The 18502-nt window shown below is 42.9% G+C and overlaps 1 protein-coding gene across 1 annotated transcript; it reads right to left on the bottom strand.

Moving 5' to 3' along the window:
* Window positions 1-3562: 3562 nt before the first annotated feature.
* LOC121296992 (fibroblast growth factor receptor 4-like) lies at window positions 3563-14766 on the bottom strand. The gene is made up of 19 exons (XM_041222978.1): window positions 14080-14766; window positions 11773-11997; window positions 9968-10152; window positions 9736-9877; window positions 9030-9293; window positions 8791-8883; window positions 8001-8167; window positions 7746-7869; window positions 7394-7584; window positions 6996-7134; window positions 6682-6875; window positions 6418-6563; window positions 6191-6312; window positions 5767-6068; window positions 5190-5312; window positions 4796-4866; window positions 4371-4508; window positions 4151-4256; window positions 3563-3841 (listed from the first exon to the last, which is right to left on the bottom strand). Exons 2-19 carry the CDS (start codon window positions 11864-11866, stop codon window positions 3815-3817), a joined length of 2628 nt encoding a protein of 875 aa, XP_041078912.1. The 5' UTR covers window positions 11867-11997; window positions 14080-14766; the 3' UTR covers window positions 3563-3814.
* Window positions 14767-18502: the final 3736 nt, after the last annotated feature.

Below are 18502 nucleotides of genomic sequence, written 5' to 3'. Positions count from 1 at the left end.
TGTATTAATGATGGGCCAGGGGCAAAATCACCTAGAAATCAAGTGGTATCTACTGGATGGCAGCTCAGAAAACAGAATGTGCTGCAGCAAGAGAATTAACATTGTGCTCTGCAGGTCATTTGAAGTCAGCATGCAGGCCAGGTTTCCAGCAATCAGCCAGATCTCAAAGAAGCAAGAAATAGTACCCGTGCAAGACTGGTATTGATTGCTTGAATACATCGTAACAGATACAAATCTTTAACCTGAGGACAATGCAGAAGCCAACACAGCAGATCTTAGTTCCAGAAACATGCATTCCCAAATGGTGAAAATAAAAAACGCACAGACGCAAGCAGACAAACACAGATCAGATTAAAAAGAGAAAGTTACTTCTGAAGCGAAGGTGCTGATAATCTAAAGCTCAGCACATCTGTGCGCGATCTCGCCACGCCGTTCCTCTCCCTGCGAACCTGTAAATGTTTTGTAGGCCTGGCTGATGGGAAGATTGGCACCCCTCATTTGCAACCAGCTATTCTGCACACAAACACCAGCCTCGCACGGAAACAGACTTGCACGGGAGCTTGGAGGAGTGCAGATGTGTCTTCTGTGATGTGAATCCAAGTATTCCAGCCTCTAGTTAGAGGGCTTCTCATCAGGGTCATAGGTGGCACTGTAGGCACTCATCCTGGGAGACCTGCCTTCACATCTTGGCAAAACTGCTCTAATTAAACTGAATAAAATGTTAAAAGAATCACAAATAATTAGCTGCACTCTGTATTTGTATACAAGTAGTCTGAGCTGCGAAGAGCCTGCAGGAACTAAAAGTACAACGGGGTTATATTGAAATCTGTAATGTAGCGAGCACAGAGAGGTGTAAGATTAACTAACCCTGATTGTAATAGAGAACCGCACATAATTTACAAACAACACGGGTGTGATTTAAGCATGCTTCTTATCTCTGTACTGGTTGCTGCCAGGCAGTGTGAGTTATCAAACTTCATGGAGATACAGCATCAAGAGCGTGTGAAAGGGGGATCAGGCCCGCTCTTATCGTTCCAAGCCAGCTTGTGCTGAACCTTTCTCTGTGATTGCTTATCTGTAAGATAGCACCGCTCCACACAGGGACGATACACTGTGGAGGGGAGAGCAGATGTCGCAGGGGCAATGCGGCTTTCTCTGCAGACTCAGCCCTTGACAAGACAGCAAATGCTGGAAGACAATAGGGTCGTCTATCCTGCTGCCTACACCTGGTCAGAGAGACAAGGGCAGTCTGATAAGGACAGGGACAAACATATTGGCCCCAGCCTCCTCGTTCCGATCAGTTCCATGTGTTCCTGTTTTCCACAACAAGGAGCAGAGTGTCGCAATCAGGGGAATGCGTGGATCCAGCTTGTCCTGTTTGAAAGCATTGTCAATTTCTCGGATACATTTCTTTTTTTAGTTGTGTTACAGTCATGCGCCATGGCCAGTGGACCTGAATAGGAGTATTGATCTTGCAGCGGAGCATTGATCTACTTAAACTAAGGAATAGGGACATGGGGGGGGTATGACAAAATACCAAAAACAAAATAGGGATACGCAAACTTAGATTTATTTTTAGAATCATCCCTTACAGATGCAGATTCCATTCTAAAAGATGAAAAGATCTCTCTCCCTCTGGCTCACAAACCCAAGCATGCCCTTGGACCCCACTCCTCCCACAGGGCCAAACAGTGCTTTACAAAACAATGGGGCTGCACATGAATTGAACACTGCAGAATAGATTTTATGAAATGTTCTTTTTTAATATATAAACCCATAAATTAGATATACCATAGATCAAAAAGTCGTGTCTAAAATTGTCTCAAAAGGATGAATAAAAAATGTTAAAAAATCCCAGTGAAACACCTTTGAGAACATTGCAGACATTAACATGACTTTAGAATTCATAAATGAAATATAGATTTGGAATACCTGTCTCAATAGAATCCAGATGTAAACATGCAGATACAATATATAGCATCTCACACAATCTCAGGGCTGAAACAATATTAGAAATAAGATACATTTCTAAACAATCAGACGTAAGGTTAAAAAGGTGAAGGGAGGCTTGTTTCTTTTGCTGAAATAAATTAAATTCCTTTACATCCTGTGCGTTTCACAGAGTATCCATAAAAACAAAAGGAAAAAAAAAACCCAGCAGGAAATGCAAACGACTACAGTTAGTAACAATATTGCTTCACCATGTTGTTTACACAGTGATGCAGTGTTTGTACAAGGAGTGTGTAAAGGATGGCACCGTCCTATAAAACAGTTTCACTTCGTAAAGGAGCACGGGTGTGCAATTACTCCTGTTAATAAACCGTTACCCACGTGCAGTGTGATCTACATGCCCAGCACTATACAGCCAGGAATGGGTGCCACCATACTGAACACACAGAGCTTGAATGGGAGAGATCAACTGAGCCCCAGTTTAAAACACACACACACATTATCAGATACTCAGTGCTTAGCATTAACAGAGCAGTTCTTTTACAGGATTCTGTTTCGCCTCAAGGAACGGAAGCTCCCAGAATGCAGTTTGCAGCATTAGCATGTGTGTGTTAAAGATGTGGTTCTGTAATGGGGGGCATTAACATAATAAGGGCCGTGCGATTAGCATACAAGTACCATCAGCCTCAGCATCACCAGGCCATTCAGTTACACCCATTAAAGCTCTGCTACTCCAGCACAGAGCCATTGTTCACACACAACGCAAACCATGCTGGTGAAAGACTACAGAAAACAAAAAGGGACTTCCAAAAAGGAAAACCGGCATTTCAATCTGCAATGCATTTTTAGTGAACTGTAGAAGCCAGGCACATTCCCAGCTATACTGTATATGATTTTACAGTCGATTATTGCTAACGTTTTGGCCAATCTTTTGATGTTGGACACTAATGCACATTAAGATGGAAAAAACTAAATCTGCTTTTTGTCTTTTGTTGTTTGGTTGGCAAAGGCGGCTAATTGTATGGTATTTGTTTATGTTATGATGCATAGTTAAAACATTTTCATCTTATTAAAAATGCTGTTAGGAGTTCCAATTATTTCTTTACCTCATCATCTCATCCGAAAATAATTTATATATAAAAAAAAAATAATATTTGTACATAAAAAATATTTATATTAAATTATTCACAGGAGGTCAGGCACTATAGCAATGCATAACAAGAGGTCCTGAGATCAACTTTTAAAATATCAGATTGGAGAATATTCATCTATATATTCTATATATATTTATAATTCACAATGGCTGCAGACTTGTGTTTCATATCAAAATATAGTTCATTTTTTTCTTCCTCTGCCAATGAAATAGCCACTGGTCTTGGAACTCTACCTGTTTCAGACCGTTTTTGTTTCAAGGCTTTTAAAGAAAAACTTTGGCCATTTAGAATGTGTCACCATGGCAACCAGTGGAACAATGTCAGCATTTCTGTCCTGGAAATGTCTGTTTTTGGATAAAAGTTATTTAGTTTCTTCTTCTTCTTCTTCTTCTTCTTCTTCTTCTTCTTCTTCTCTCTTCTTCTTCTTCTTCTTCTTCTTCTTCTTCCTCTTCTAACACCTTTCTTATTTAATGCCCTGCACCAGACATTAGACAGTTTAAAAAAAAAAAAAAAAAAAAAAAAAGTTTGTTGTTTTTTTTTTTTTTAAAGATAAAAAAAAATTAAAACAGTATTTTCAGGTCCTTATCTAGATCCGATGTCGATGGTAACCAAGGAGACAGGGGTCTGTCAACGTGGCATCGTGGGTAAAGACTGAATCATTGTCCGAGGAACAGGTGCTTGAGGTGTCCTCACAGGAAGGGGAGTACTGCTCAAATGGGGTTGAGAGGTCCAAAATACTGGGGTGGGGGGGGGGGGGGGGGGGGGGGGGAACAATTTACCAATTAGTACAGTTTCATAGAGTTCAGCTTTACCAGATAATTAACTAGTAAGAAGCCACTGAAGTGACAGATGACTCCTCTTTTATGTTTGTTCATTTCTAGGTTCCAAGTAAAAGAGACTTGTGTCTTACATCTTTATCTGTGCATAAAAACACAGGTTCCTTTACAAATACTGCTGTGCAGAAGGTTGTTAGGGTTAATCTAAGGCAGTGTATAAAAATAATAACTACATATGCATCTCTACCCATATATGTCCTTTCCTCTTACCTCATCTGAAATGGAGGCCAGTATCCTGTCCAGTTCGTTTACCAGCTGTTTGAAGGTGGGTCTGTGTGTGGGTACAGCGTGCCAGCACTCACTCATCAGCATGTACCTGTCAAAGGAAACAGACAGTTAATAAAACGTTCCCGTCACCGTCCCCATCGCTGAGGAAATGATAGCCATGCTAAACCACGGCAAGGCATGCAGTGTGGACATGTAGACTCACAGCTCATGTGTGCAGTTGGACGGCTTGTCCATTCGGTGCCCTTCCTTCAGGAGCTTGAAAAGCTCCTCCACTGGGATTCCTGGGTAGGGGGACCCCCCCAGAGTGAAGATCTCCCACATCAGCACCCCAAAAGACCAGCTGCAGAAACACAAGGGAAATAAAAAAAATAGCCAACTTGCAGCATGGGAAGTTTTAGATTCCATGCATCTTTAAAACTGAATCTCAAACTGTTATCTAACCTACAGAAACATCCTTTAATATTAACGTGTCCTTTCCCAGCATTGGTTTGCATGAATTCTCTGAACGTTCCCATATTCCACATTTTAAGCCTAAATTCAACAATGTGCAAAGGGGTGGGGGGTAAGGAGGACTCCAAAGCATCAGCCGGTCTGGTCGGCACATTTGATGCGATTCGCTATACTTACACATCGCTCTGGTGCGTGTAGACTCTGTCAAACAAGGCTTCTGGTGCCATCCATTTCACTGGCAAGCGCCCCTGCAATAAAAACAAAAACAAAAAGCCAGTGAGAGGACAGCTGCTTACGAGAGCTGACATCCTGCCACAGCCCTCCTTCTGATCCGCGCCCTCTCAATTAACTCCCATCAGACTCGCTGTCAATCAGGGACCGCACATCAAAGGGCTGTCTTTACACAACAGAAATGGGAACCGTCACAACGTTTTGTTGACAAGTGTCTAGCAAGGTCGAAGTTGTAAAACAAGCAGTTTGAAATACTATTTATATTTATCTTTTTCGAAGTCCACAACTTTTCTAACGTTATTCATGATCAATGAAAATGGCACCTGGGAGGGGTACTTACATTGGTTGTTTTTTTGTAGTAATCAATTTGATGGACCCCTCTCGCCAAGCCGAAATCAGCAATCTTCATGACGTTATCTTCAGTTACCAGAACATTCCTGGCAGCCAGATCTCGGTGAATACACTAAAAAAAAAAAAAAGAATAAATAAATTGAAAATAAATGTTAATACAAAAAGGAAGAGCAAATAAATAAGCCCAAAGAGAAGCTGAAGAAAAGCTGCCAAATGGGCCGAGGCACAGAAAGTTTCTCAAGTAGATCAGTGGTCAGATTGTTTGGATTTGCTCTTGGGCTCAGGGGCACTCCTGTTTGCTTACAGATTTATTGAAATATTTACACAGGGAAAGAGGTCCTTTTCCTAGATAGGTCCTGTCAAGGCATCGCTCCACCTGTCTGAAAGGGCTAGCCTGTACAAACACCTTTCAAGGATGACCGACCCACTTACTGCCTGACTGCCTAACTGAAGGACTCAACGAATTGAAAAACTTATTTAACTAGGTTCCTTTGCTCTCACACACTCGCTCGCAGGCAGGCTACCCGGGACGGTGGGAGGGGTTCGTAGGAGTGGCTGGTACTTACTCGTTGGGACGCCAGGTACTCCATGCCCCGCGCTACCTGGTAAGCGCAGGACAGCAGGTCCTTGAAGGTGAGCTGTTCCTCGGGCACCTTGGTGACGTCAAAGGTGTAGTCCATGCCTGGGGGTCGTCGCGCCCTCAGGTACTCGCGCAGGCTGCCTTTGGAGGCGTACTCAACGAGCACGTAGAGCGGCCCGTCCTGGGTGCATACCCCCAAGAGGTTGATGATGTTCTTGTGTTTGTCCATCACCTTCATCAGCTCCATTTCAGAGATCAGGTCAGACAAGTCTTTATCTGTGGCATCATCTGAAGAAAGCAAAATGACATCGTAGTGTTAGTTACGTTTACATCCAAGACAAAATGTGCAACAAACTGTAATGAGTTGCAAATATAATGAACAGCAGAGACAGAGAGAGGGGAGGTCTTACCTTTCAGCATCTTGACCGCTACAGTGCTGGACTGCTCAGGAGCCTCCTTGCTCATCCCATAAGCTTCTGCTCTGACTACCTGACCAAAGCAGCCTTCACCAAGAGGCTTTCCCAGGGCCAAGCTAGAAAACAAAATGAATACAAAATCAGCACGCAGTTAAGAACATGCCAAGAACATCAAATGCAATTGAAACTGGAGGATGTTGCTTTTGTTGTCCAGCACTTACTTGTCCCGCGGGAATTCCCAGATGGGATCAAGGGGCAGCTCGAACTCCATGACCCCAGCCAGCATGGGGGTGCAGCTGGACGACAGACGGGCTACCCTCATGAGCGAAGCACTCGACTTGCCGGAAGAGTTGGAGTCTAGAGAGTACTGTGGAGGGAGAACGCAGGAGAGCATGTGTCAGTGCAAGAACACGCTTCATTTAGTCTCTCTCTTCCATAACCTTTCCTTCTTCCTCCCCATACTGCACAGCTGCAGTGCCATGTACCTGTCTGCGAAGGGGGAACTTGCTGAGCTTCTGCACCGGCAGAACTTCAAAGGGCTCCTTATTTGGACTGGACTGCATGCGGCACAGCACCACGATCACGATTGCCATGACGACGGCCAGCGAGCCCGAGATGTAGATGATGATGTCGGTGTACTTGGTCTCGGTCATGTCAATCTCTCGCTCTAGCTCCTCCTCTGAAAAGAGTGAGCGAAACACAATGGTGCTTTAATATATCACCCAGTCCCCTTCACTCCAACCAGCCGGGCTTGCTGGCTTCCTGAGTCACTGCTTAACCTGCTGTGTGTTAAGCTTACCTGGTATGACGGTGAGCCAGGCGGACTGGAAGGAGATCCCAATGGAGTTCCCCGCCAGACAGGTGTACTCGCCAGCATCTTTGTAGGTGACATTGGGAAGATACAGGACCTCCATCTCAGATGTGTTAACACTAGCTGTCTGCAAAAGAAAACCAGTTTTTATAACTTGTATTCATACAAGGAATATATAGTACAGGGATGGAAATTAGACTCCCATTGCATAGCATTTTGATCCAGTGCTATTTTTGCTACAAGTTTAATCAGACACCAGAGCTTGTTGCCTATCCTCAAGTGCACAGTAAAACATGGAATAGGTAAAGCTGCTATGCAGTCTTATTTCTATCCTTGCAGTGCAATGCAATGTAGTAATCCGTAACCAAAGGAGTGCCAATTCTCACCTTCAGGACCATGACGTAGGGATAGCCGTCAGGCCCGTAGTGGCTGCCATTCTTCTCGATGTGCTTGAGCCACTGGATGTGCGGCTGGGCGTCGCTGTAGACTTTGCAGTAGAGCTCCACGTCGCTTCCCAGCACCGCAGTGGTGTTAGCTGGCAAACCTGCCTGGAGGATGGGCCGGTGTGGGGAACGCTCTGGAACAAACACAAATACATTGAATTTGAAACAAACACTGCCATTTTCTACTTATTAACAGGCATAAAAATCAAGCTGGATACCACATAGATTGCAATTCTAAGAAATGAAAAGTTAATTCTGGTGGGAAGCTGAACAGTGTGTGGAGTGGAGCTCTTACCCAGTACGTCCAGGATGTAGCTGTGGAAGATGACTCCGTACTTGTTCTCTACCACACATGTGTAGTTGCCTCTGTCTGAAGGCACCACGCTTTCCATCACCAAGCTCCAGTGCTGATGCCGTAACTGAAAGACGGAAAAGACGACCACCATTAAAAACCTTCACAAAAGGAATCAACGGCAATGCTTGTTAATCCTCACTGCATTCCTAAGAGCTACAAATGCTGCAATTTTAAACGCAGTCCCCAGCAGCCTACCTTGATGCCCCCGATGCGTTGCTCCCCCCGGAATTCGCGCCCGTTCTTCAGCCAGCGGATGGATGGCATGGGGCTGCCCATCGCAGGGCAGCGGAACTTCACCGTGTTCCCAGCTGGAACTGCATGCAGCTTCTTCTCCATTCTCTGAGTGTGTGTCCAGTAAGGTCCTGCCAAGAGAAGCACGATTAAAAAACGTTGAGAATATTGCACCTGGGCACGGGAGCAGGCAGATAGAGGGTGCATATTACGTCTCGGGGAACATCTGCCCCCTCCCCCTCTTCTCTAACTGCCAGACTAATTAAGCTACATACACGGATGCGGTCGATTTCTGCTGGAATGCAGCCAGCAGTCTGTAGCAAGGGCATCAGGAGGGGGGCAGCCAGATTTCTGTTTATTTTTTGTTGGGAGCCCTCAGTTCTTTAAAGGTTTTGTTTACTGTATAAGCAAGAGAAGAGTTTCGGGCAAAAAGTTGTTTCTGCTATCTGCAGTAAGCAGGTTCTTTTCTAGGGATCCCAGTCAGAAACATTTGCTTTACACACAAAAAAAACTAAATAAAGCAGGCGTGATTATTTGACAAAGGTGCACACATCTCCAGCTCTTGTCTCAGTACAATGTGGGAGGGAGACTGGGGGGGCACAATGGGCGTGGGGGGCCAAAAGTCAACAACCTTTCCGCTTGGCTGGGCTTTCTCTAGAACCGCGGAGGTAGTGACAGCACAATAAAAGGCTTGGAGACAAGGTCATCAAACAAACAAAGGAGAAAATAAAGCGGTCACAGTCAGAGAACCCACCTCTGTTGAAGAAGACGCGTTCATCATCCGAGTCTGTGGCTTCGTCCTCCAAACTGCCGTCTTCATCATCACCGTCACCCGACGCAAAGGAGTCTATATAGTAAAAAAAAAACTATTTAAAACCACACAAACGGAAAATGAATAAGCTGTCATTTCGTAATGGTCTGTAGAAAAGTGAAGTTTTGTTGATTGGAGCTGTGAAGTATTAAAGGTATATTTGGAATGGTGCAACGCCTTACCTACGACAGTAATGGTAAAGTTCTGCAGGACTTCGCCCGTGCCGCGCACTACGCACAGGTAGAGGCCAGAGTCTTCGTAAGTCATGTCTGCGATTTCCAGAACGGTGGGTCTGATCTGCACCCGGTCGCCAGCCTGGATGCGGACCGCCTCCTTGTACCAGTTGATGCCCACGGTCCGGTTGGTCTCACAGGTCAGTTTGAGCACATCGCCTTGGTCCAGCAGGAAGTGCTCTGCTGTTTCTTCAGCCTGAGCTTCAGAAAAACCTGCCAGAGCAAGAACAAAAAAGTAAGACTGGATTGCATATTGACTAAATAATTAAAATAGGGAACAAAAAATATATGTTTACCCCCCCCCCACACACACACACACCTAATGCATGACCTTTAAACTCTTGCTCCCCTTTGAACTCCGAAACACAAACAGTGCAGGACAGACTCTGCAGGGGATTGTGGGACAAACAGCCTGACAAGCGGACAAAGACTTGAATTAACATGTCTCAGCATGATGGGACTCTGAGGCTTCTAAACCAACCCCCCCCCCTTAGCAGCACAGAAATGTATTTATGAGAAGGTACTGGATGATGAGAGCCACGGACTACAAGCCAGAACACTGCAGTCTTTAATCCCTGCATGCATTATATCCCTCATCTCTCTCCAGGCCATTACAGCTCCAGTTATTTAACCCGTCTTAATAATTTAAGCTTACCTGGTATGACTGTGAGCCAGGCTGACTGGTGGGAAATCAGTCCGACAGAGTTTCCAACCAGGCAGGTGTACTGTCCAGCGTCTTCAAACGTGACGTTGGGCAGGAGCAGGACATCCACCTTAGAGGCGTTCATATAAGCTGACTAGATAAAAGGAAGCGAAATAGAGTTAGAAAAAACAAAATATATAAAGGTCAGCACAAATCAGTCAAGATCACGTAATTACGTTCTCACCTTTAGGACCTGGACATAAGGGAGACCATCAGGCCCTATGCGGCTCCCGTTCCTCTCAACGTGCTTGAGCCACTGGAGCTGCATCTTGCCGGTCCTGTAGACTTGGCAGATCAGCTTCACGGTGCTGCCTGCCATTGCGGTGCTGTTAGCAGGGAAACCCGGCTGCAGGAGGGATCGGGAATGCTCTAATAATGGGGGGGAGGGGGGGGTTAATTAAACTATCAATATTAATATCATTAGGGGTAGGGTTAGGGTTAGCACTATGCATGCAGGCATTTCAGTTTTTATGTAAATAACTAAAGAAAAAACCTCTAGACTAATTTCCTCACAAATTGCTTCCTGTGGGTTTTATGGGTGAATGCAGTCCCAGTTTCCTGAGCAGAATCCCTTACTTTCCATATGCTGGTTTGGTTTGTTAAAAGGAATGATGGGAAAAATGGATTGTGGCAGACCCATGTCCACAGACCTCTCGCCTCTCTCAAAATAAAACCCTTTCATCTGCTTATATAATCCCAAATCTTATTCATCCTTCTGCGGAGTAAGCCTGATCTGCTCCTTGGTACCGACAGCTTGGCAGCATTTCCTTCCCATAAAAACAACAAGAAGAATGACAATAAAGAGAGTGGGTTTCCCTCACACCTAGCCAGTGCAAGGTGCAGTAATTAGAACTGCTCTCCTCTGTGCCAGAGAGCCAAAAGCCACCCAAAATGCAGAGGGGAGGACTGTCCAGGGCACTGACCTGGCTTTGACCTCAGAGGGACCCGTTACATCACACCACTTACATAAAGGAGAAGAAAATGGATAGCAAAAACAACCAAACCAAGCCCAGAGCTTGCAAGTCAAGTTCCCATGCGCTGCTGCATATGAATGCCCTTTAATTTCATAGTTTAATCCCCTTTACTAATTACAATTGGGAACACAGATTTGGTGCAGCTCTAACAAAAGCAGCGTCTGTGCACGGCCAGGGTTTCTGCATAGCTCTCCTGGCTAACAGATAAACACTTGTTCTAAAACTTATTATCCCTGCTGCTTCAAACCTTGCTGAGTATTACATCCCACCTCTGTTTTCTGGATGATATCCCAAGGGCAACCACTTTCTTTTAATTACAGCTTTTAAATATTTTTTAGTAGGTAACTCTGCCTTTGCAATCGCTGTCTCCTGTAAATGCCTTTAATTTCTCCTGGCAAAGCCTCAATAGCACATTGTTTTCCTTCACTAACTGTTACTCGAAACCAGACCGGCTTCTTATCCTTGGGAAAGTGGGAGCCAAGTTTACAAGTCAGTTTAAAGAAAAATCATAATAAGAAAACAGAACACAAAGGGCTTTGTTGAAACAGCAGCTACCTATTCAGACCTGGCCTTCGAGTTCTATTTCTGAAGTAAAAAAACAAGAAGAGTTACTTCTAGATGAATTCAAAAACTTTCAAATGAATTAAAAAAAAAAAAAAAAACAGCAAAATACCAGCTCACATGAAGGGACAAAATGCTTTCTCACAAACATTTTCCTTCTAGGAGTTTCTACCTCAGCCCCCCACATCTACCTTCCCCTGTTCAGCTGTGTCCCCTCTTTGCTGGCACCAGGACAGGCACGTCTTAACTTCCGCACCCAAGGGCTCAGCGGGCTCGAGTAACACTTATCACCACAGATCTCTTTCCAAAGAGAGATTACATCACCACTTAATCTTCTATCCCCTGCTACATCATGATCAGCTTCAGCGTTTTATAACCTAACCAACCGAAACACACCTTCCAAGTGGCACAACTGCAGCAGCGCATGTGAACGGAGATCTGAGACAGCACCTACCTTTCATTCTGGGACCTCCTGAAGGCATTGGTTCTGCCAGCACGGATACAGCCAGGGTGAGGAAGAGGAGGCAGGGCTTGCAAACAGGCTTCATCTTGCCACAGAGGGGAGAGAGGGGTGCTTGGGGAGAGGTGGTCTACCCAAGGCAGTCAGTGGAAGCTAGCTTCAGGCAGGATCTCAGCATGGACCAGTTAACTGCACACCCCAGCACTCCTTCTGAAAAACCTATGGAAAATAAATATTAAATCTTCCAGAAGAATTTAAACAAAACACAATGTATCCTGTAATTAACCCCCCAATTTACTATGTTTTTGTGTTGTCATAACATGCTTTCAGGAGAAACAACATGACATCAGTGCTGCCTTATTGAAACAGATTATTATTATTATTATTATTATTATTATTATTATTATTATTATTATATATCGCTTAATATAGGTATTGCAGCATATACATGTGTTAATGTACACTGCACAATTGCAAAAAAAAAAAAATCCACTATCTTTAAAAGGTCGCTCCAGTTTTGGCATTTGCACGCTGCTATTAAAAGTCAGTTTGGGTCGGCTGTTCGTTTTTAGAAGTCCTTTCCCCATACTTCTACCTTCAGCAACAACACGGGCACAAACAGAGCTAAGCCTGTGGCAGGCCCCATCTGCTTCTCTCTGCCCACCCCAAACAAATGAGATTTTTACCTTCTTAGCACTGCCCCCCCCCCCCCAAAAAAAAAAAAACAACAAAACCTCCGTCGTGACTCTTAAAGATAAGCATGTTTACATCGTTCTTCAAGTGGCAAGGGTAGGTGGGGGGAGGGATGAGAACAGTGCTGCTCTACGTGTACCTGCTTTTTGAACTTTTTTTGCATGGTTGATATTCTGTTTTAGGGACGGCAGCTCTGCATAGGCGCCAGTCGAGTAGCGGGGTTTATGTTTTACAAGGTACCTGAGCCAACCCCATCCCGCTTCAAAAATGAGCACATTTTTAATAACGCACGCGTGCAGGTTTGATTGGGCTCACAGTCATCGCCGATTATTCCCAATTAGGAGCGTCTCTCTTGAGAGGTGAGCAATCGCAGCTTAGCAGAGACTGAAATCTCTCGCGTTAAATAATCAACACGCTCCACCGAGGTAAACAAAGCACCGCTCTCTTTCTGGGAGGTATTAGACTTTTACGCACATCTACTTTTTACGCACATTTTCCCGGTTACAAAAAGGATGTCTAACTGAACAACTGTGAATTGCATTCTTCTATTATGGATCTATAGTTTGAATTTAACAAACATACACCACTGTAAAATAAATTCATTGAAATAAACTGCTGCTAAAAAAAAAAAAAAAGCCGGCAATAGCCAAACGTACAATTCCCACAGATTTTTTCCCCGTTTAAAATAATATACAACAGTTTTGTCATTAGCTTTTACTACGGTAGCGCTGGTTAAAGTTTAACTCAATGCAAACATCTCAGATAATGCGAGCATCTTCGTCCTTGTGACTCCGCCGCTACACTGTTAATCTCCGTATTAATCAATCACCCACTGAACGTATTATTATCCGCTGGCTATCCATTCATATATGTGTGTGCATGTGATTAGGGTGTGGGGTTATCTGTGAATGAGTAACACTTCAGAAGAAAAAAAAAAAAAAGAATCTTTGAAAATGACCTATTGATGCTGAAAGGGTGCTACGTTATCTTGGAAACAACAACAACAACAATAATAATAATAATAATAATAATAATAATAATAATAATAATAATAATAATATATACACATCATGCATACATGCACACCACTTCTGGAATACAAATTGGAGAATATTTATTTAGAGTTGTCATAGTACCGGACATAACACTACTACGACTAATATTATTATGCACAACTATGGAACCTATCCGATTCTGCTCTTGCTGAGACGGTAGGTATCAGATCAAAAAGGAACAGACTATCTCCGCGATGCCCTGTCCAGTCGGTGCGGCTTCTGGACGCGGCCCTAGACTATACAGTATCGGGACTCTCCTGAATTCATTGAAAATCCGTAATTAGCCGAGTCACTTGAGACCCCGCTCCAAACTGCCAAGAAGACCTACAATTAAACATGAACCCGCGCACAATTAAACACGGTCTTCAGGAACATTTAACTGGATCTGCTTCTTAAAAACTTTAATATGCAGTATTATTAAATCTATTACCGCCACCAATTCAAAATGTTTTAAATATAACAAACCAAAGAGATACCATAGCCGACATATATTTGTGTATTACTATAAATCGAAACAATGCTCTCGATTAAGGCGAGATGATAGTGTCCTTACCGTTATGATACTCCCTGATGCTGGTCTCCAAATTGCTCTGAGGGTAAATCCTGAATAGCGTTTCTTTAAAGTACACAAGTTGGTTTCTCCATTTAATCTCTGGGAGACGGTTCCTTCGCTGGTACTCTACCTATTCCCACAGCATTCGTATTTTCTCCACAATCCTTTCTTTGTTGTTATTTGTGTTCAAACAAAAAATAAATAAGTGTCCCACGGAGAGGAGAGCTCCGCGCCGCGGGTCGAGTTTAATACAGATATCCACTGCAATAGGTCGCTGCTCGGCTTGGTGGCGTCTCCAGTCCCGAGAAGAGCGGTGGGTTGATAGTATTAACTTGTCTCCGCGAAGTCCAGCGAATGTCCACTTATGCTAATAGCGCATGGACTTCGCTTCTTCTTAATTTCAGACTTCTTTGTAGTCTAATGTAAGTAAAAAATAAAAAGACAACCCTCGTTCCGTTTATAAAGGAGAAAGTGCTCCGTTTGGTGTTGCTATGCTAATCTGTATATACCTCGTTATTTGTTAAAAAAAAAGTTTTTTTTTTTTTTTTTATTATTATATTTGTAGCGCTATCTGTACACGCTTCCTTCTCTGATGCACTGCCGCTTCTCTAATGGTTTGCCCTCAAGGAAACTGGAGTATTTGTAAATCTCAATTAGCGACTCTCCGGTTACACAGCTCCGCCGTTCTTGCTGTAACTATGAGTAGAAGCGCAACAACAATAGGCTATAAAGAGCGAGAACGACAGGAGGGGGTCTGGTCACAGCCACTCCCCCTAGAGCCAAATCCTTCTACCCTCCACCCCCCTCTCTAAATGTACCTCTGTACAATCAGCCCCATTCACACTGGAATTAACCGTCTGTTAGCCGATGCTTTATATTGATATTAATGAACTAATTCATGCCTGTATAAACTTTTTAATAATGAAGAATCTCTACAAAAACACAGTGGTGTATATATATATATATATATATATATATGGTATATATATATTATATATTATATATATCAATTTTCAAGTTGTGCAACCAAATAGTATCCCCATACACATTCTTTCCAGAAAGGTCTGCTCAATATGAACACGTTATACTGGCAGGACTATCCGTTGTTGTATTTGAACTATGGATGCCGTTGTGTAGTTTGAACACTATCCCGTTTATTGAAATATAACCAATGGCAAAATATCTGCCAAATAGAATGCATTAACATTGAGGAACATGATGCGAAATGCAAATAATTCTTTGCGAAGGGAAAGAATGGTAGACTTATACAGTTTATTATTGTTATTTTATTATTATTATTATTATTATTATTATTATTATTATTATTATTTATTTTATTATTTAGTCATTTAGCAGACGTTTTTATCCAAAGCGACTTACAGAGACTAGGGGGTGAACTATGCATCACAACCGCTATTGCAGAGTCACTTACAATAGCACCTCGGTTTTACGTCTCATCCGAAGGACAGATCATTAATCCTGTTTTTGTTGCAAAAACCACAACGTTTCTGTAAACCGAAATAGGAAATATCCTTTAATTTTAAACTATTTGTATCATATCATAGTGTATAGTACACACACACACACATACATATTTAGGTAGTATATTATGCATATATATATCTATCTACTATATATATAGTATATAATATATATATATATATATATATATATATATATATATATACAAATCTGCATACAAACCTGTGAATTCATTCTTTTCATGTGAGGATGTCGTCAGAGGCAGATTGTGAAACGTGTTTAATGCGCTTTGATCACTTTGATTAGTTCACAGTGATCCCACCCTGTCTATAGCCTATTGAAAAATGTAACTCAGATTGCTAATCATTGAACTATTCTGTTTATTCTGAAGTGTATCTTATCAGCGGGATGAAATGATAGAGCCCAATCTGTGCCTGGTACCCACGCAAGTACTTCAGTAAACACATGAATTGAGAATGAACCTGACATGCTTAATTACAATATCGCTTGAGCAGCCAATCAGTACCCTTCTTTGGAGACACATTTCCTCTCAGATATAAGCATGTGGAAGTGAGTCCAGCTTCTTGCAACAATAACCAGCAAACGAGATAAAGCTGAATGACTGGCTGAGCCCACAGAAACAACAACAACCTAATTCTTCACAAGACCCTTCTGCAACATTACTGGCCAGCTGGTGCCGCCTGTAAATATAGACAGGCAAACCCAGACAGGCAAATAAAATAAACTCAATGTAAAATCAATGTCAATGGCTTATGCTTTTTAAATTCTGCATATATTCTTATCAATGGGCCACTCATGCTTGCTGCAATGCAGTTGTGCGCTGCTACTACAGAGCATGGACACTGCGGTTCTATAATGCACTTACAAAAATAAAACACTGTAGTAGGTTAGAGGCCAAAAAGCACACAAGCACATTTGTATAGTCCCCACAGTATTCCATATGGCATGCTGTTGTACACTGGAGTTCCTTGGCCGCTGCTTTACAGAGCTACCACTCTACTCAAATCTGCTTGGATAAATAAACACACAAAACAAAGCCGACCCCCGCCCCCTCGCTCGGAGGGTGGGGGTGCAGTGCAAGCAGCCTCAAACCAGCAGTGTTCCCTCATCACTTTTAAACAAGTTAGACACCATGTCACTAACAATTATTTTATGGTTGAGACAAAGATAATATCTTTCTTGGTGGTGCCTATTAGAAACAATGACGTCAGGATATGATTCCAATGAACACATTGTGCCTGTTTAATGGTCTGTACATAAACCGGCTTGATATATACAACAGTATGTGCTTCTACTTTATATAACGCATGCATGCTGCACACTTAGTTAAAAACATGTCTGTTTGAAAACTAGGAAACACAAAAATAATTCTTAGCCTCGAAGCTTTATGCAGTACTCTTATAAAGGTTTACCACGGTATTTTTGCATGGTATTTTTGCAGTTTGTCCCATGCTTTTCCAATGGTAATATGCCTTACCACACTTCATGCTTCCCTATGCTTCATTGTACTTTCACTGTGCTCTATTACACTTTGCTGTGCTTTTACTAGGGGAAGCTTTTATAAGCGTGTCTGTGCACCTTTGCCTACTCATCACCTTGTTAAGACTGTGCAAATATTAGAACTGTTCCAATGAAAAGCTGTTTAATGCAATATAATGTTGTCTTGAGTTCTATTGGAAATTCTTCAATTTTTTCGAGGACTATATTCTGGAATTTCTTTCTGTTTGCCTCGATGTTAGAGTCGCTTCATCTTGTGCATGGTTTTGATTGGAAGGACCATTCCCTCCTTCACTCAGCCCCACCTCTCTACCCTCATTATGCAAAGGGACAAAGGCTAAATGATCCTGCAGAGAGTGTGAAGTTTATACTGTGATTGTGAGCATAATAATAATACAAAACAACCCTTCAGATGTGTGTAAACTTTATGTGGACTATCGAACCTGGCCCTTGTTTTAATTACCCTTTGCACCAGAGCAATGCTTGCACAGTTTGTGCTGCGGTGACGTGTGCTTCAGACATGTGACTGCTTATTAGAAACAAATAACAATACGCACAAATGTGTTTCTGTGTGTTCGGATTGACTGCGCCTCTAAACCAGGGGTGTCCAAAGCTGGCCTGGTCTTTTTTCCAATCCTGCTCTAAATTGTTTAATTGAACCAATTAAACCTCCATCCAGATCCTGAAGACAATTACTCCAGATCGAATCAATACTGTTAATTTAAGTTGGCCATAAATGGAGGCAACAGATGAGAGGGTTGAGCTGGTGATACAATAGTAAGGCTTCTTTCTCTGATATTGTCTCATTAAGCTGAAATTGATTAGCGATGCTCTGTATTGAAGAAGCAATCACCCATCCGATCTCATCTCGTCTCATCTCATCTCATCTCATACCATCTCGTCTCGTCTCGTCTCGTCTCATTTCATCTCATCTCATCTCATACCATCTCGTCTCGTCTCATCCCATCCCATCCCATCTCTTCTTGTCCCATCTCGTCCCATCCTGTCTCGTTTCATCTCATCTCATCTCATCTCATACCATCTCATCTCGTCTCGTCTCGTCTCGTTTCGTCCCGTCCCATCCCGTCTCGTCTCATCCCGTCCCATCCTGTCTCGTCTCGTTTCATCTCCTCCAGTCTCATCTCATCTCATCTCATCTCATCCAATCTCATCCAATCTCATCTCATCTCGTCTCATCTCATCCAGGTTATCCCCTTCTTGTCCTCAAGTCAAACTCTCCCCAGCTGAGTACACACCAGGCAGCAGTTTACTGGGGGCAGCTTCATTGTCACACCATCCTGATTAATTTAGGGTATTTATCCGTTCCACTGGATCAAATGAAACGCATACAGATACGGACAGATAAGAAAGCACACACACTTACTGCTGAGAGCCAGGTGAGTGAAATCCCTTCAGATAGGTT

This window comes from Polyodon spathula, chromosome 22, assembly GCF_017654505.1.
Source record: "Polyodon spathula isolate WHYD16114869_AA chromosome 22, ASM1765450v1, whole genome shotgun sequence".
Taxonomy (NCBI): domain Eukaryota; kingdom Metazoa; phylum Chordata; class Actinopteri; order Acipenseriformes; family Polyodontidae; genus Polyodon; species Polyodon spathula.
Note: the sequence above shows the minus strand (reverse complement) of the source record. Positions and strands in the feature narration are given on the sequence as shown.